Source organism: Schistocerca piceifrons, chromosome 3 (genome assembly GCF_021461385.2).
Source record: "Schistocerca piceifrons isolate TAMUIC-IGC-003096 chromosome 3, iqSchPice1.1, whole genome shotgun sequence".
Lineage (NCBI taxonomy): Eukaryota > Metazoa > Arthropoda > Insecta > Orthoptera > Acrididae > Schistocerca > Schistocerca piceifrons.
In genome coordinates, this window is record NC_060140.1 from 326,926,446 (window position 1) to 326,946,651 (window position 20,206).

General features: G+C 37.9%; 1 protein-coding gene across 2 annotated transcripts in view; it reads right to left on the reverse strand.

The window, feature by feature from the left end:
- The window catches only part of LOC124787770 (ras-related protein Ral-a), a 29,467-nt gene extending 14,338 nt beyond the window's left edge, over window positions 1-15,129 (reverse strand). The window contains exons 1-6 of one of the 2 annotated variants that reach the window (XM_047254658.1): window positions 14,756-15,129; window positions 14,538-14,670; window positions 14,331-14,452; window positions 14,164-14,250; window positions 8,383-8,557; window positions 3,598-3,714 (exon numbers count right to left, since the gene is read on the reverse strand). In XM_047254658.1, the coding sequence (XP_047110614.1) occupies window positions 3,598-3,714; window positions 8,383-8,557; window positions 14,164-14,250; window positions 14,331-14,452; window positions 14,538-14,642 (606 nt within the window). In that variant the 5' untranslated portion in view covers window positions 14,643-14,670; window positions 14,756-15,129. The remainder of the gene's footprint in view (window positions 1-3,597; window positions 3,715-8,382; window positions 8,558-14,163; window positions 14,251-14,330; window positions 14,453-14,537; window positions 14,671-14,755) is intronic. The other variant, XM_047254659.1, reaches the window with a different exon arrangement.
- Window positions 15,130-20,206: the final 5,077 nt, after the last annotated feature.

Sequence of the window (20,206 nt, forward strand, 5' to 3'; positions counted from 1 at the left end):
TGTCAGGGCCAGTGGCAGTACTGTGCATGCTTTCCTTTTATCCAGGCAGGCAAGCTGCCACATGTTACCAGCGGAACAAACAACCAGCTTCAATCCCATTCACGCCAAGCTATGCCCAGCGTAAGGAGGCTACAGGAGTCTTGTTTGCCAGTCCTGTTTCCCACTGTGCTATGCTATGTAGCAGTTTATTCCATACGATTTTACTGTATTGCTATGAGAAGGGTTAGGAAGTTTATGTCTTATTGAGCAAGTATCACAAGACTGGGTTCAATCAGTTATGTATTCATTTTGGATTATTGTAGGCTGCAAAATGGTGGATTTTATTTGTCCTTTTTCCTTTTTAGGCATATTTAGGACTTATTTGTTTATTTCAATATGAACAGTTTTCTCTGCAACTTCACTCTCTTTCAACTAGTACTGGCTATTCTCAAATAAAATCATCAGGTCACATCTAATACATGTTTTCTGTAGTAAGTGGAACCCTCTCTGAAAGTCGAGATTCTCTGCACCTGTAGGTGTCTATTATACTGCAATGTCAACTAAAGAAACATTTTGGAAGTCTTGTTTCTGTAACCTTAGTGTGTTTCAGCCAAATATGACCCCTCTTATGCCAATTTTAATTACTTTTTCCAGGATTGTATGGTAGGTTTGTTGTATTCATTCTAAGTGGCCAGAATAGAATATTCTAAATCCCCAAATGCATTTTACCAATGCAAAGTTTGTTTTTCATATTATGTTAATCTAAAAATCAAAAGCTTTTCTTTCATATTACACTTTCTTCACAGTACATTGCATACACTAGAAGGTAGTTTTTAATATCCACTGAGCCATACATTTTTCCTGCCTCAATGTATGTCCACCCTCGGTAGCTGAGTGGTCAGCGTGACAGAATGTCAATCCTAAGGGCCCGGGTTCAATTCCCGGCTGAGTCGGAGATTTTCTCCGCTCAGGAACTGGGTGTTGTGTTGTCCTAATCATTATCATTTCATCCCCATTGACACGCAAGTAGCCGAAGTGGCGTCAAATCGAAAGACTTGCACCAGGCGAATGGTCTACCTGACAGGAGGCCCTAGTCACACGACATTATTATTATACCTCAATCAATGTTTGCCTAAATTTAAGAAGCCTCAAGTCCTTTGCATACATTTCCACACACTTGTCAGCCACTAAGTCTTTGTCCTCTTTCCAAATATTTATGGAGTGAGGAAATTGCCGGTCAAATTTACAAACATATCAATGCACTCTAGGTTCTCTAATGTGTGTTTAGTAACTCTTTACACAATTTGCTTTGTGAGACACCAACAGATTTGGTTGAAGCTGCCTCATAAACATATGAAAGCTTTTCCCCAGCTGGATTTAGGCTCTGTTCCGTGACTGGTATACATTCCCCAATTCCTAAATTTTGTCTCAATCTCCATTAAGTTTGGGTTTGTTCATTTTGCTGCTCCCCAGTTATAATAAATGAGCAGCAGTGAAACTACGTACACGAACATATAGCTGACTAGTCATGTTGGACTGACAGCACAAGCTGTTGTCAGATTCAGCAGGCTGAACACGTCCCATGAAGTTTTCCAGGCCTCGGAAACCCAAGTTGCCCTGCTTTAACCATTGTGCTTCAGTACATATGTACTCGTTTCCACTGTGGCAGCTTGAGCTACTTTAATGGTTGTGGTGGAGATATAAGCAGTCAGGCTGGTACTGTCAGAGTACACCTAGGTAAGATTTTTATAGATCATATTACAGGCATTCATTCTTAATCTATTGCACTGCTATGAATACCAATGCTTTGGGTGTGGCATTTTAAGAATCTGGAAACGCAGAGTTCAGCAATCATCTGTACCTGAAGTTCGAACTCTATGTGCTGTTTATTTTTTGTTTTTAATATTCCACGCACGATCCAGTTAGAGCCCTGAATGTTCAGTTTACACTGAAGAATGGAAAAATCAACTAAAATTTCTATCATTGCGACCACCTTCATTCTCTATTTTCATTGTAATTTTGATCAAAAGCTCGCACTTCGGGATAATGCCTTGAAAACACTGAATGATGCAGAGAGTAACACCTGCCCTTGCTAAGGCAAAATAGCAAAAAACTCATTAGTTAACTCCAATCAATCACCTGTGTTAAATGAAATTAACATTGTGTGCACCAGTGGTTCCTCCCTACTGACTATGAAAGACAAAATTAGTTCTGTAAGAAGTAGGACTGCTACTCTACTCTTTCCATTAAAAAGCAAACAAGTGGAAAGCAACAGAAAGTGAAAAACTTGAAAGTTGTCAGATTTTAATTGATGAATCTGATGACTATCTTCAGACGAAGTACTCCCCTGAGGCAACCAAAATGTCCAAAATTTATAACCACCACCAGCTCTTCAACTTAGCAGAGTAGGAGGAATGTTTGAGTTGAGGAATATAATTAAGGAATAAATTCCTAGAATACAGTTAAACACTGTTTGCAAGAGACAATCTGAATAGTCAGCGAGTCATAACACTTTCAAGTTGATCTCGGTGGTCTGTACCTATCCCTCTTGTTACAGAGCTCCAAGCAGTTACAGTAACAATCCAATTGCTTTTGTGAGTTGCAATATACTTACCTCCATTTACTACCACAAGTGGGTTTACCCTCAGTATGATGAGTACTGAATTATCCTTTCACTTTCTAAACTTTCATCATATTCAGGCACACTGTGTGCTCTATAAATGTCTAATTATTCGAGGAGTAAAATCTTCTATACTCTTAATGCCTAAAGAGGTATGTATTCCTATAATGGATGACAACAAATGCACTTTGCACTACTATACAGTCATTAACGACCTTCAATATCCCCTCATTCTTTTCTGCCCTTGCTGAGCGTTCATTTGAAAGCATTTGACTATTTGTACTGCTGTGAGTAATGCCCAAACTGGATATGGCTAGGAAATCAAGCCGTGTCCTAAAGGAAGTTTCAAATATGGATAATTGGGGCGCACACACACACACACACACACACACACACACACACACACACACACACACACACAGAGAGAGAGAGAGAGAGAGAGAGAGAGAGAGTAAAATCCAAAAATCTGAGTAAGCCAAGTACTAACCAACTGACATACGCAGATGATAGATGTGAGCAAATAATAGTCATGCAAAATAAGCATGCATTCTGAAAGCTATTAGAGGCAACATGAAGCATGTCAAAATGCAATAACGAAGCAAAGCATGCAGTCCACCACATGGTTATTAACTGCAAATATTTAACAGAAACTCAAGTTCTGTGGCTTGTAGAGCAATGGTGAGTTAATATTTCTTCTAGTCTCCCTTGAAATATTGGCCATGTTGAATTTATTTATTTGTTTTTCCTCACTCTCACAGAAAAATTATGAATGGTAAGGCTGCTTTTAAAAATCCATCTCTATATTAAATATGACATTTTCAGTGTCCTTAGGGAGTATGCAATACCCAATTATGAATTAATTTACCCAAAGAGGAAAGGTCTATGCAATCAACAGGTTAGTTCATCCTAAATTTCACATTCTTACACATGCCTCTGACTTCTTAATGAAGCTAAAACTTCTAATAACATATCCTATCTGTAATAAACTTTTTTCCAACCTAAAGAATTACACATTTGAGCTTCTTCCTCTTGTTTTTGTCTTTCCCTCGCCCATTGTTTGTCTTATTATCCTCCATCTTCCGAGATCGGATTTCTCGCATCAGGTCGAAAAATACCTGCAATGTTGCAGGCATGTAATCAGAAAACGGATTCCAAAAATAATGCTGTAAAAAATAGCCTCACAGCAGAAAACAAATTAGAATATAAGCTTCAAATACTAAATGTGGTTGAAACTCAAACTTATTGGCTATCTCTTAGTTCACTGTAAGAGGTTTGACAATATTAAACAAGTGGCAGTTTCTGCAACACATCAATGCAGCAATTTTTGCCCTGAAGGTTTGAGCATAGAAATATGTGTTCTGAACAATGTATTTGAAAAAGTTTCTCCACCCATCTTCTGTAGATGATGGCCTATAGTTTAACATCAAAATAGCCTATTTTCCAAACTAGTTAGCAGTGATGTGTGCATCTCAAAAACTGTACATACAAAATGTAGGCATGCTGGAAGCTTTATATTATGGTGTCCATTAAGAGACTGAAACAAGAAATGCAAAGCAGAAATACTGGTAAGTAAAAAAATTCAAAACTTGACAACTTATCAAATTTTACTAGTGATATGTGACAAACCCATAAAAACTGAAAAATAGTTTAATCTGGTGTTATATTTCTGTAGAAAAATAGCCTTTAAATAAAACATAACAGACATTACACACCAATCATAAGTAAACCCTTATTAACAATAAGAGCTGGTCACTCAGAAATGTTTGTAATTTTATTAACATTTTTCTTGTTTTATCGAACAAGCTATACTAAGCATACAATTTTGCTTGCAAATTATGATACCAAATTATTCAACTGTTGTGCAAGATTCATCAATCATCATCAACATTTTTATCAACTGTTTGTAACAACCATTAAAAAAAAAAAAAAAACAGTCTTCTCTGACTTTAATTAACAATGATTGAGTTATGGGTTTTGTATCATGTTACGTAAGCTAAACAAATTCGTTATTGACAACGTAAAAGAAGTAGCAAATTTGTGCAACACTATGAACTGCAGAGTAAAGCAAATTTCTGCTGGAATGAAAATTTCACATATCAAGCAGCTAAAGCTCTTTGATAGTGTGTTCATTTTTTGCCAATCTTCTTCCACTCTTCTGAACCAGATGTTAGTTTCCATTAACAATTCTCGTTATCTTTTTCTTTCAATGATCAGGTCACATACACTTTTTACCTTGCAGAATAATTTCTATTATACACAAAACAAGGAGCAGACACTATCAGCAAAAATTTACTGCCTGCTCTCAGAAGTTCCCCATAAATAGTTTCCTACCTTCCTCTTAGTCCTGTCACACTATTCATCGATTACAATCTTCAACATTTTTCATACATTACTACAAGAATCTGACTCATTCATTTCCAGAAACCATATCTGAAATTAGAGTGGCTTGAACGTCATAAGCATCAACCATCATGTAGTACAAGATTACTTTTTATGAACCGACTATTTTGTAAACATTTTGAAATGATAACAAAAATAAGAAATTATCTTAACTATCCTGCTGTGGACAACATGCAAGAGTGCGTTCAGCCCTTTCTGTACAACCGAACAGGGCATGCTGTTATGACGTCAGATATAATTTCTGGGCTATTTTTTTGTGCGTCAGATGTCGCACTGTAAGATCAGAATTTGCTATTTTCCAGTTTAATATTTTTCTGTTGCTCTACAACATTTGGTGTTGCATTTTACACATTCTCAAGTCTCACCTGCACACTTACAAACCTTCTCACACCAGCAATTTTTCAACCATTTTCATGATTTTGTCTTGCTTCAAGATGACTGACAAATATTGTCTGACAACAATTCTTCTAAGTGCGTCCAAACAGATATGTCCATTACATGTCGTAATTATTCTAATTACCAAATAAAATTAAAACACTATTTTCTACAGAAAAATCAGAAAACAGCTGCGGTTGGAAGATTAATGTGGTAGTGCTGCGAATGCATTGATGAAATTCTTGTAAATGCTGCAGATAATAATCAGAGAAATTAAATGAAGGATTGCATAAAAATTGATATTGACCAGGAAACCAACACGATATCAGTGTGGAATAATGGTAAAGGTATACCTGTTGTGGAACACAAAAAAGAAGAGAAGATGTTTGGGCATGTGTTTATATCGTCAAATTGTAAAAATGAAGAAGAAAAGGTCACTGGTGGTAGAAATGGTTATGGATCAAAGTTGTGCAATATATTTAGCACAAAATTCATTTTGGAAATAGCGTCAAAAGAATATAAAAGGGCTTTTAAACAAATTTGGGCAAATATGGATAAGACATCTGACCCAAAGATATTGATTTTACTGGAGAAGATTATACAAAATTAACATTTTCCCCTGATGTTACAAAATTCAAAATGCAAGCTCTTGATAATGATATAGTGGCTCTAATGTGTCAAGGAGAGCATATGATATTGCAGCATCCACAAGGAGTGTTAAAGTTATGCTGAAAAACTTTTGCATGTAAAGGACTTCAAAGATTATGTGGAACTTTATCTAAAAAATAAAGAAGACGAGATGGGTAATCCCTGAAAATAGTGTATGAACAGGTGAATGAGAGGTGGGAGGTGGCAATAACTATTCAAGACAGAGGATTTCAACAAGTATCATTTGTGAACAGCATTGCTACAACATAGGGTGGTAGACATCGATCATCTTTCTGATCTCATTGTAAAGCAATTAATTGAGACACTGAAAAAGAAGAAGAATACAAATGGTACCCAGATCAAACTCTTCAAAGTGAAAAATCACATATGACTCTTCATAAACTGTTTTATTGTGGATCCGACATTTGACTCACAGGCGAAGAAAAATGTGGCTACACAGGCAAAAAGTTTTGGATCGAAATGCCCACTTTCAGAGAAATTCGTCAACAATATGCTGAAATCTGGCATTGCTGTATCTATTCTCTTGTGGGCAAAAGCCAAAACTGATTATCTCTTGACAAAAAAATTGCAGCAAAAAGAAACAATCAAGACCCACAAGCATACCAAAACTGGAAAACGCAAACCACATGGGAATCCAAAATTCTCTGGATTGCACTCTTATTCTTACCAAGGGAGATTCAGCCAAGTCATTGGAAGTGTCTTGCCTAGGTTTAATCGGCAGAGACAAATATGGCTTCTTCCCACTTGGAGGCAAGCTGCCGAATGTCTGCGAAGCTTCTTACAAGCAGATTATCGAAAATGCGGAAATAAAAATCATTTGCATTGTTGGGCTTTGGTACAAGAAGAACTATGAATCTATGAATGATCTAAACACCTTGAGATATGGAAAGATAATAACGACAGATCAGGACCAGGATGGATCACACATCAAAGATTTGCTGGTCAATTTCTTTCAACACAATTTTTCAAACTGGAAACTACAATGATGCTTACCTCCATGTGTGCATTTGACGATATGCAGTGCCTCAGAAGATTTGACTCAGTTACTCAAATCCTGAAAGAATATTTCAACTTGAGACTGACTTAATATAGAAAACGCAAGGTGTATTTAAAAGGAATGCTGCAAGCAGAATCCTTGAGGCTGAGCAACCAAGTGAGATTTATTTTCGAAAAATGTGATGGTGTCCTTGTCGTGGAAAACAAGCAGAAGAAAGTAATTACTGATGAACTAAAATAAAGAGGATATGATCCTAATCCAGTAAGGCAATGCAAACTCAAGCAAGACAAAGAAGCGTTACTGGAGGAGGCAAACAATGGAGATTTCTCAGGATGAGGTGACAGGATATTGATAAGCTGTTTGACTATTTCTTAGGGATGACAATGTGGACTCTTACTAAGGAGAGAAAGGATGAACTGCTGGCAAAGTGTAATGAGAAGCTTCAAGAATACAAAATTCTGCAGGGCAAGTCACCATCTGACCTGTGAAGGGAGGACCTGGATGTTCTCTCAGAGGATAAAGTAGAATCAAAAGAGAGAGAGAGAGAGAGAGAGAGAGAGAGAGAGAGAGAGAGAGAGAGAGAGAGAGAGAGAGAGAGAGAGAGAAGAGGAAGCAGTAGATGTAGTTGGTAAGACTGTCAAGGGCAAAAAAACTGTCTGAAGCACAAAGCTGGTGGTAAACAGTCAGAAGCCCAACACACTGCCTTCACCTAGCAGAAGGCGAATTGCTCCAAAAATTGATCCTGACTGCATGCAAAAGGCAGAAAAGGCAACTGCTGTAAAGGAAAACAAATACAAATGTCAAGGAAAGAAAAAGAAAGATGAGGATCCTCTTGGTGATGGTGTGAATGACAGACCACTGCATGAACGAGGAGGAGGATCCCAAGAGGGGCTGGAAAAGAAACTCGAGGAGAAATGTAAAGAGACCTTGAAACAAACAAAGCAAAGTGTTACAAACAGTGACAGCAAAGTTGTGGATACATGCTCAGTGGCTTATGACTATGTACTGTGAACAAAACAGGAGCTTCTTTGCTGTGCCTTAGCAGTATGTGCTACAGATGCTCCGTAATAGAATTCATTTGTGCACAGCATATTTAATTAAAAAGCTGGTGTGGACATCGATGGTTTAGCTATACAAGTTAAACATAAAAGACTGCAATACACATGGCAATATATAAGAAATATCTGAGCCTTCATTTTACACACTTCGGTTTTTTTTTTTTTTTTAAATAAATCATCTGTTACAACACAAGTTATTTGGATAACATTAATTCAATAATTTTATGAAAACAACATGGTACTCCAAAGTAAAGACAAACATTTTCCTTACGCAATGAACTTACTTTGTCGACATTTTCACGTGTTTTTGCTGAAGTCTCCACATATGGGACACCCCACTGCTGTGCTCTAGCCGTTGCATCTGCTAATGAGACTTTTCTCTTCTCATCTAAATCACTTTTATTGCCAACAAGAAGAAAAGGGATATTTTCATCGTTTTTCACACGAAGTATTTGTTCCCTGAAATATACAGGAAGTAAGACAAAGTCCAAAACAATTGTTCTCCCACAAGAGGGAGTCCACATATCTGAAAAGAAACTGTTTAGGTTTTACAGAACTTAAGAAAGTATCATAAGAAAATAAATACATAAAATATACCTGAAAAGAAACTTCAGGTTTTAATACTTGAGAAAACATTGTAAGAAAGTAAGTATATAATACATTGATCTAAATTGTTTCCACAGTACGAAGACTGACTATTGAGGGAAACAAATAGTTTTAGATCTTAGAAATAAAACAAAAATACAAAAGGATGAAGTCAAAAGGCACCTTCTGAGAATTTGTATGTTTGTATGTATTTATTTCTCAGCCAAATAAATATTTATGTTTAAAATGTTTGGATTCTACTTTTCCCCTTTTTTTCTCAGTTCTCCTTTCTCAACAGTGTTAAGTATTTACTGTATGACCCTCACCAATAAAATCCATTGTGAATTTTACTTTGGTTATTACTATCACTGCTGAATCCTCAATGCTGTTACTGTATTTCTATTCTGTAAGTGGAACTTACTTTTACCACACATTATAGACTAATATGTGCATCAGCTTGCACAACAGATAGAACTCTGAACAGCCAGAAGTTTGGTACCAACATGTACAGACAAACGTCTACATGCGACAAGAATGTCTCAGTACAGGATCACCACAGCAGACTCACTTGCCACAAGTAATGAATTAAGGAAGAAAAATCACTCAAGTAAATCCTACTTTTCTACAAGACAGTAATGGATGCATAATAACAAAAATGAATGTTCCCACGTCAGGGAGAGACATTAATTTCTTTGCTCAGGGAGTTTAATATGAACTTTGAAGAAACAAAGATATAATTTTTCCATTTCTGTTATGAATGAGCTCAGTGGGCTAAATGTAACACTCAAAATCCGCTGTACATATCTCAATGTTGTATCTACCACCCGCCCAATCTATAAAAATATCTTATGGATGAGTCCAACATGTCATAACTGTTCTCATCAGAGTTGTATCTCATAAGTAAGCACGGCCATTTGTGAAGGCAACCATGTCATTATTGCTCTTCTGTGACTTTTGCATGGCATTTTATGTGGATGGAAGAGGGCCACAATTTGGTACACAAAATTACTTGGATAATATAAAGATATGTCATATCAAAAAGCTGAGCATGTGACTGAGAAGTTGGGTTAATGATACACGAAGAATGCAACAAACATTGTCCAAAAAGTCAACAATACCGAAAACAACTAGGGAGTTTTTACTATAGTACAAAATAAGTATAAAAAATACTTTAATAAGACAAACATATTGTGAGGTTCACCGAGAACAGACACGTACACTAAGTTATAGAAATGCAATTGAATTTCTGTAGAAGTAACAGGACACTTGACCAAGTGTCATTACACTAAACCAAGTCCCACTCGCCCAACCTATGAATTATCTTACACATGAGCCCACCATGTCTTAATTGGTCTCTGTAAACCAGAGGTGCTGGGGTTCAAAGACTCACTGAGCAATCCTAATACAGGTTTCCCAGGGTTTCTCTAACCAGTTCAAGTGAGTACCAGGTCACTTCCTCATGAAGCCAAGGCTTAATCATTGTCCAATCTAAGATGTATCAAATAACCCCTACATTACCTTCCTTATAATCCCAAGCAGTAGTGAGGCAATAAATACATAGCTATAAAAAAGTAATAGTACAGCAGTCACTACTGTTTACGAGATATTGGATCTACAAGACATGTTAAAATTGTGTTGCACTCATTCACATATAAGCATTTAATGGTACTGTTTAATAGCTGAGCCATTTGAATGACCTTACAGACTGATTCAAAAGTGTAAGCTGTAACTTCCCTACACATCTGTCAGTGATTAAAATAATTTCAGACAGACTGTGTGTGTGTGTGTGTGTGTGTGTGTGTGTGTGTGTGTGTGTGTGTGTGTGTGTGAACTGTCGAAGCCAACAAATATGATTGTGAAGGCTGTGGTGACAGACCAATACAAAGCATACACCAAGGTCTAGATTAGACTGGAAAGTAACAATACAGCTGAGAGTTGGCGAAGTCATCAAACGGGAGAGTTAGTTGCAATGAGATTGCATTCCAGCACCTAAGCTTAATACATTATGTATTTAATGTCCCAACCCACTCCCCCAAAAAAGTAATTGTTATATCACTAGCTACACAAATCAGCTGCCTACTATCATAATTTCAAATGAGCAACTGTCCTTGACACTTCACTGTCCGAGTGTAAACAGTCCCTCGTCAAGTTTCACTCAGATTAGGGTTCCATTCTGAAACTAACACCTTTAACTGGGCTAATAGTCTGTAGAGAGAAGATTTCAATCTAGTATACAGAATACAAATAGCACTGTATGGCTATATCAGTTGTTTTTTCAGCTAACTGCCTGTCAAATTTAATAAATGCTATCCCAATCAATTTGTAGGTATCAGATTTTTATTGCTCCAACACGTTTTGAGTTGAAAAACGTCACTGGGCAACTATAGAACTGCTAAAACATTGACTTATGCATACAATGACTTTACTATGGTGTTCCTGTCTTTACATGCAATATAGAATGTTATGTTTACCAGTATGATTTCTTCTTTCAGTCTGCTCCTAATCTTCCATTACTTAGTTGATTGATTTTTCTTCTTCTTCTTCTTCTTCTTCTTCTTCTTTATTTTAAGTTTCAAGTTACAGACTCCTACCCCCATACCAATGCAACTTCAACAAATTTCAGTCCATCACTGAACATGTGGTGCACTCTGACATCACAAAGCAGGCTTCCACCACCACCACCACCACCACCACATTGCTGTTCAATATGAAGCATATGACACTGACATCCTTTCCACACTCCATGGGCAGGATCTCTGAGGCCAGCTGCCAATCTACATAAGAAACTAGCAACAACTGCAGTTTTTCCACTTCCAGATTTGAAAAACCCCGCGTATCCAGACATGCTCTAGGGAATAGTGATATGACCCTAACTGCTCACATCGCATACTAAAGGTATGGCAGGCAACACTGATATAAACCTCAGGTTTCTGAGCAGAAGATGCAGCCGTCTATAATTATAACAATGATTCGTCTTTAAATGTTCAGAAATATACTACTGGACAATGAAATAATTAGAAAAATCATGGTGTTCTTTGACGATAATATCAATGGGTGATAACTGGATTATGTCAATTCAAACCAGTTTGCGAGGATACAAAAAAATAATGATCACAGATTCAATCATAGTTAAAACAAGTAGCAGACAGGTTCACAATCGTAAAGTGCAGTCAATCTACAAAGGATACTGCTTACAAAACACTTATTCAATTTATCATACAATGCTGCCTGGGTGCACGGGACACACATTAAATATTGATCAACCGAAAGTTGTGATTCCACACGTCTGATGTAGGTAACTGTTTTGTTACTTCATGTGCCGTACTTTTTCTTTTTGAGTCAGGTTGTGTAAATGGCATGTTTTAGTATTTGGTGGAGGACTCATGTTGGATGTTTAGGTTACGAAGTTTTTCATTAGGCATCTTAGTGAGTCATTTGACACTGTCAGTCATGTGTGTGAGGTTATCATTGGCAGAGAGGATGCCAGTTTGCAAACGAGTTACTTTAGTTTTACGTAGTGTGGGTGATGGATTCATTCTTGTGTTTTTTATAATTAATGCTGGGTGTTTCTTATGTCTGGGAATTTTCGTTTTTGACAAACAGGGCAGTTTTGGAATTGCGTTTGGGTTCATAGTATCAAGGGCTTCGTTTGAGCTATGTAGACCAAGTTCAATTTGCAACACCGGACTTTTGAATTTTGTGTAGGTTCCTTGTATCGAGGGCTCTATTTGAGCTACAAAGATATGGAAGATTTACAATACCAATGGTTTTTAGTTTTTGCATTTATTGATTGTGTTGAAAATTTTGTATACTTTATTTCTGAGTTAATACTAATAATTGTTGTCGCCACCCAAGATACCTACATCCCGCAGTTCTCCCCCTTAATTTCATTTCCTTGCTGGAGTTGAAATATTTCGCATGCTATTTATGTTTCTTCACGGGTTTAATAAGGTGTCATGGTTGAAATAAGGGTGCCAACCATTCTTATGGCGTTATGGGTCAAAGCAGACTGGTGGAATCACAACTATCAGTAATCTCACAAATAGGACTAAAATGCAACATTTAACATACACAAAGAAGGCATCATGAATGGACACACAGTTGTCTAAGGAGAGACAAAGACACACCAAAAACCCTAAAATATATTAATTACAACACAAACACAGGCCTTTAAGCAGTTATTATTCCTGGATTCCATGAGTGAATGCAGAAGAAAATAGCTCTAATGTGTGGTAGAACACCAAGTAGCCTATCCATTGCCATGCACTTGACATCTATGTGCACCACATGTCACCTCCAGAGAATAATCCAAAGGGCACAAGACTGATCCAGAAACAAGCCATACACTTCTATAAGATCAGGATAGTTCTTCCTTGGTGAAAATCTATCCAAAAAACAATTACTAAACTTCACCAAATAACACCACTTTCTGGACTACTACTTGATTTTAAGTTGCTATGTACACTAAATGGGAACCAACTGCATGCCACGTAACACCCTTCAGTTTCTCAGTAGCAGCAAATGGGTAACTGATTACACAGTTTACATTTTTGCAAGCCCCTAATCCTGTCTCACTTTCTCCATCACAGATGGATAAATAGTTCTGATGGTATGAGACTTGCTCGACCCAGTCTACTATAGACACATGAGGTTGACAACTTCCGCTTCCCCCCCCCCCCCCCCAAAGATGGAATCCAGTTCCCTTCCCATCAACAAATCAATCTCTCTCTCTCTCTCTCTCTCTCTCTCTGTATGTGTGTGTCTGTCTTTGTACTATTTCTGTAAATGAATATGAACAATGTGAGCAACAGAGTGGCAGAGTGGTCAGGAGAAAATGAATCATTGCTAATAAAAGAAAAGTCACGGGTAATTGTTTGTGTAACAACCAAGTAGCACAGACAAAAGGTCGAACAGAAAATCTCATGTTCAGCACGAAATTTCCAAGCCACTCAAAATTACAACTGGGATACTGAGAAAGAATAAATTCATAGCTAGCTTCCTTCACCTGTGAATAGAAAAAAAAGAGGGGATTATATCAGGAATGGGTGATACTCTAAACAACTATTTAAGATTAGTCTGACACCAGATGGTAAGAACTGAGGAGTAAATGCTGGCTTTTCATCAGTTGTTATTGCTTGGAGGTAGGTAGTATCCTATAAAGCAGCATACCTTGTCCTGCTTTGCTCATTGATTACATTACAGTTTTGTTAAATAGTCTATTTCTGTTAGTTTGAGATATGTAAACTACCAATGAAAAGCTCTAAAATCAGAATGTGTGCGACATCGCCTGAATATTCTTTGAAGAAAATGTCTGAACTATGAAAGCAAGGAGGCCAAAGCTATGGGGTGTTTAACTGAACATAATTCTGCAATAGACATCTGTGAGCATGCAACAGTATCAGTGAGCAATCAGTTCTGATTCGGCTATAATAACTGACATCTCGTAAAAACACTGAACCTTGAATATGGCAGCAACTCACCTAAATTCTTGTGTAGCCTGGAAACTGTCGTCCTCTGTGATGGAGAACACACAAAGAAATCCTTCTCCACTACGGAAATAATTATCTCTGAAAGCAAATGTTGGAGTATTAGCCCAGACATACAACAATTACAGGAACGCATACACTGTCACTGAAATGATAAGAACCTTATCGCAGCATAGTCTTCTTGGCCAGCAGTATCTAAGATATCAATCTGGACTTCTTCACCGTCTAAAACAACTTTCTTTCGATATGAATCTGCCTTCGTCGGCTCATAATCCTCAACGAACTGAAAACGACGCAAAATATAAACCACACAGTCTACATTTAACATTAAATAATGTTCGTTCCTCATACGTAAGTCTTTGGCTTACCTCGTCATACATAAACTGTAGTGTCAAGGCTGATTTGCCGACACCTCCACTCCCTACCATAATAACTTTATGGAGAGCTGGTTGCTGACTCGGTTTCTTGGACATTGTTTACTTTTCGGCCCAAAAGACGTTCCTGAAAAAGTTTAACAATCAGCCAATTTACTTCAGCACTAGTTGCTTGCACTACTGTTTTTATATTTTCCTCCCCTTGCGCTTACCGGCAGTAAGCTAATCCAGTTTCAACGCAACAAACGTATCCTACGAAAATACTTCTAAAACTTCTCACAATGCAATCAATACACACCCGTACTTCTACTCAAATGTTCTTAAAGCGCTACAACTACAAGATTCAACACTCTTGTTACGAAGCAAAGACTATCGGTACTCGGTAGCAGCAGAGGCGTTGTCTGCTTACAACCAAAACCAGGCTAAGTACTTATAAGTCGTTGACCTTCTGTACAATTTAACTGAGTAGTATGTGGAACAAACAATAAAAAAGAAACTTGGAAAGTTGTACATGGATCATTGCATTTGTGTCAACAACCTGTGTTTAAATTGATCGGAAAATCCCAAACTGACGTCTTGAACGAAAGAAACGGGAAACTGCAGTCATTTATTTTACATTTTACCACAACAAGCGATACATCCATAAAATAACCCCCTTAACAGCAACCGTAATGTTGGCAATACGATGTCATTAGTATGAAATTAAATATGCTTATTAGTACGGAAATGAGCGTGAGAATTGGCGTTGAGGAATATGGAACTACGGGGAGCAATGCTTGATCTTATTGCCGAAAAATGAAAACGTGGATTTGCTGTTTAAATGTTAAATAAGGGAGCATTATGCACGTTTAAATCTTTGTTGTTTATATGCTTTAATTTGATTTATTTACTTTAATTTAAAAATTATAGATTGTATTTCTTTGGTATACGCTGTATAAAAAAATAAAAAATATTGTAGTTGTTTTACGCGAAGAAATCCTAATCAGACAAATTATGTATGCAGTCACAGAAATTGTTCGCTATTTATCAGGTGCTGGTACTTAAGCTTTAATTTCCATTACCCTCAAAGCACTTCGCATCACGTGCGAGCTACCCTTTCAATCTTTATGTGCACATTCACTGAAAATTTTTTCTGTTTCAATAACTCGAGAAGAAAAGTCTTCAGTCAGTTGCCCTATTAATGGTTTAACGATTTATTTATCCTTAACTTATTTCAGGCGTACGTCCATCATAAGAGAAGTAACATTTATCTCTTATGCAACTTGAATTATGCCTGTCGTATTGTGTATTTGCTGTTTTTGCAAAATTTTGCTGGATGTAGAATGGTTTCTGTACGACATGCAGGCTTGAAACAATGTCCTCAGCATTCTATGCACTATTTGATATATCGTAAAAGTAACACTTTTTCTGAGTTACAAACGAAATAACGTGTATCGCACTCACTCCAATCACTGCCTCCTCCAGCCCTCTCTTTCCCAGCCACCTATATAACATCCAGCCATTTGTCAAAACCAACTAAAATTATAGATGAAATTAGAAGACAAAGAAAAGCTTGACTCTCAGTCAAGTGAAGGCACTGTATTTCTGTCTTTCCTGTTTTCAGGCATACTACCACTACAGAGACTTCTGTCCATTCACTGCCAATATGCTGAAATATATTTCTTATTCCTTTTCCACCCACCCCTGGTTACATTGTTTCTTCCTGAAGGAAGAGTTTACCAGATTTGTACATTTAATTTAATTTTAAATTTTATTTTGTAACTTAGCCCAGATGCAGATAGCCGTTGCCTTTTACCTTTATGAATGCGGCTGTTTTTTATTCTTTACGAGTGAGGATCACTGCGACTGTGATGAATAAAGGTCTCTTGAAATTGCTGCAACCAGTCTCCTTCTGTTTTGTTCTTGAATTTGTGTTATCAGATTTCCAGTTCGAAACCACCTAGCGATCTTTGAATGGTACATATTTATTCGTTGTCTGCAGTAGTGTTTTGTAGAGCAAGTGGAACGTATTACCTGTTGCTAAGTGTATAAAGCGCATTAAAATTAACATCACTGGAAAACATTCAATATGTTTTCCAGAATACTGTGTACACCAAGAACCAACCAACGGATATGAATAACTCATCACGACTCCCACAGTGCTGCAGACAACCAATAACTATGTACCATCTGAAGATGAATCAGTAAATGTTTTGAAACCGATAATGGGATAATAAAAATTTATGAACGAGATAAAAGGTGACTGGTTGCAGTAATTTCAAGAAACCTTCAACCATCATCTGAACAATGGAATGATGACAATGAAAAGTTGTGCCAGACTGAGACTCAAACACAGATTTATCACTTTATGCGAGTGGTCGAGTTAACCATTATGACAGTCCGCGCACAACTCACGGGCAGACCCAAACTTCCATATATCGTCATTCATGCATCACAAGCTGCACTCATGCACATTTTGTTATTTGCATACTGGCATGGGGGTGGGAGGTTTGGGGGGGGGGGGGGGGGGACATTTCAACTGGAAGTCACTGCTTGGTATCGGCAGATAAATACTATATTGCAGTACCTGCACACAAAGTGCTACACGACAGATATTATAAAGCCAGGCGAAAAAACAAAAATCGATCTACATAACAAAATAACAGGAAATGAGTATCTGGTGTGTATAGCAGGTGCTAACAATGCTGCTAAAAAGAGGCAAGTAATTGCCTAGCAGAACTACAGAAGTTCCTGAAATGTTGGGCACAATAATTAATGTCATAAAATGGTCACAACATTACCACACAGATATACATATAAATCATACTCTGCAAACAACCATGAAGTGCACAGCAGATGGTATGTCCCATTGTACCAGTTACTAGGGTTTCTTCCTGTTCAATTCATGTGTGGAGCACAGGGAGGATGATTGTTTGAATGCTTCTGTACATGCAGTAATTATTCTAATCTTATCCTCATCATCCCCCCATGAACCATGGACCTTGCCATTGGTGGGGAGGCTTGCGTGCCTCAACGATACAGATAGCCGTACCGTAGGTGCAACCACAACGGAGGGGTATCTGTTGAGAGGCCAGACAAACGTGTGGTTCCTGAAGAGGGGCAGCAGCCTTTTCAGTAGCTGCAGGGGCAACAGTCTGGATGGTTGATTGATCTGGCCTTGTAACACTAACCAAAACGGCCTTGCTGTTGTGGTACTGCGAACGGCTGAAAGCAAGGGGAAACTACAGTCGTAATTTTTCCCGAGGGCATGCAGCTTTACTATATGGTTAAATGATGATGGCGTCCTCCGGGTAAAATATTCCGGAGGTAAAATAGTCCCCCATTCGGATCTCCGGGTGGGGACTACTCAAGAGGAAATCGTTATCAGGAGAAAGAAAACTGGCATTCTACGGATCGGAGCGTGGAATCTCAGATCCCTTAATCGGGCAGGTAGGTTAGAAAATTTAAAAAGGGAAATGGATAGGTTAAAGTTAGATATAGTGGGAATTAGTGAAGTTTGGTGGCAGGAGGAACAAGACTTCTGGTCAGGTGAATACAGGGTTATAAATACAAAATCAAATAGGGGTAATGCAGGAGTAGGTTTAATAATGAATTAAAAAATAGGTGTGCGGGTAAGCTACTACAAACAGCATAGTGAACGTATTATAGTGGCCAAGATACACACGAAGTCCATGCCTACTACAGTAGTACAAGTTCATATGCCAACTAGCTCTGCAGATGACGAAGAAATTGAAGAAACGTATGATGAGATAAAAGAAATTATTCAGGTAGTGAAGGGAGACGAAAATTTAATAGTCATGGGTGACTGGAATTCGAGAGTAGGAAAAGGGAGAGAAGGAAACATAGTAGGTGAATATGGATTGGGGCTAAGAAATGAAAGAGGAAGCCGCCTTGTAGGATTTTGCACAGAGCATAACTTAATCATAGCTAACACTTGGTTCAAGAATCATAAAAGAAGGTTGTATACATGGAAGAACCCTGGAGATACTAAAAGGTATCAGATAGATAATATAATGGTAAGACAGAGGTTTAGCAACCAGGTTTTAAATTGTAGGACATTTCCAGGGGCAGATGTGGACTCTGACCACAATCTATTGGTTATGAGCTGCAGATTAAAACTGAAGAAATTGCAAAAAGGTGGGAATTTAAGGAGATGGGACCTGGATAAACTGACTAAACCAGAGGTTGTACAGAGTTTCAGGGACAGCATAAGGGAACAATTGACAGGAATGGAGGAAAGAAGTACAGTAGAAGACAAATGGGTAGCTGTGAGGGATGAAGTAGTGAAGGCGGCAGAGGATCAAGTAGGTAAAAAGACAAGGGCTAGTAGAAACCCTTGGGTAACAGAAGAAATATTGAATTTAATTGATGAAAGGAGAAAATATAAAATTGCAGTAAATGAAACAGGCAAAAAGGAATACAAACGTCTCAAAAATGAGATCGATAGGAAGTGCAAAATGGCTAAGCAGGCATGGGTAGAGAACAAATGTGAGGATGTAGAGGCTTATCTCCCTAGGGGTAAGATAGATACAGCCTACAGGAATATTAAAGAGACCTTTGGAGAAAAGAGAGCCACTTGTATGAATATCAAGAGCTCAGATGGAAACCCAGTTCTAAGCAAAGAGGGGAAAGCAGAAAGGTGGAAGGAGTATATAGAGGGTCTATACATGGGCAATGTACTTGAGGACAATATTATGGAAATGGAAGAGGATGTAGACGAAGATGAAATGGGAGATACGATACTGCGCGAAGAGTTTGACAGAGCACTGAAAGACCTGAGTCGAAACAAGGCCCCGGGAGTAGACAACATTCCATTAGAACTACTGGCGGCCTTGGGTGAGCCAGTCCTGACAAAACTCTACCATCTGCTGAGCAAGATGTACGAGACAGGTGAAATACCCTCAGACTTCAAGAAGAATATAATAATTCCAATCCCAAAGAAAGCAGGTGTTGACAGATGTGAAAATTACCGAACTATCAGTTTAATAAGTCACAGCTGCAAAATAGTAACGCGAATTATTTACAGATGAATGGAAAAACTGCTAGAAGCCGACCTCGGGCAAGATCAGTTTGGATTCCGTAGAAATGTTGGAACACGTGAGGCAATACTGACCCTACGACTTATCTTAGAAGAAAGATTAAGGAAAGGCAAACCTATGTTTCTAGCATTTGTAGACTTAGAGAAAGCTTTTGACAATGTTCACTGGAATACTCTCTTTCAAATTCTAAAGGTGGCAGGGGTAAAATACAGGGAGCGAACGGCTATTTACAATTTATACAGAAACCAGACGGCAATTATAAGAGTCGAGGGGCATGAAAGGGAGGCAGTCGTTGGGAAGGGAGTGAGACAGGGTTGTAGCCTATCCCCGATGTTATTCAATCTGTATATTGAGCAAGCAGTAAAGGAAACAAAAGAAAAATTCGGAGTAGGTATTAAAATCCAGGGAGAAGAAATAAAAACTTTGAGGTTCGCCGATGACATTGTAATTCTGTCAGAGACAGCAAAGGACTTGGAAGAGCAGTTGAACGGAATGGACAGTGTCTTGAAAGGAGGATATAAGATGAACATCAACAAAAGCAAACGAGGATAATGGAATGTAGTTGAATTAAGTCGGGTGATGCTGAGGGAATTAGATTAGGAAATGAGACACTTAAAGTAGTAA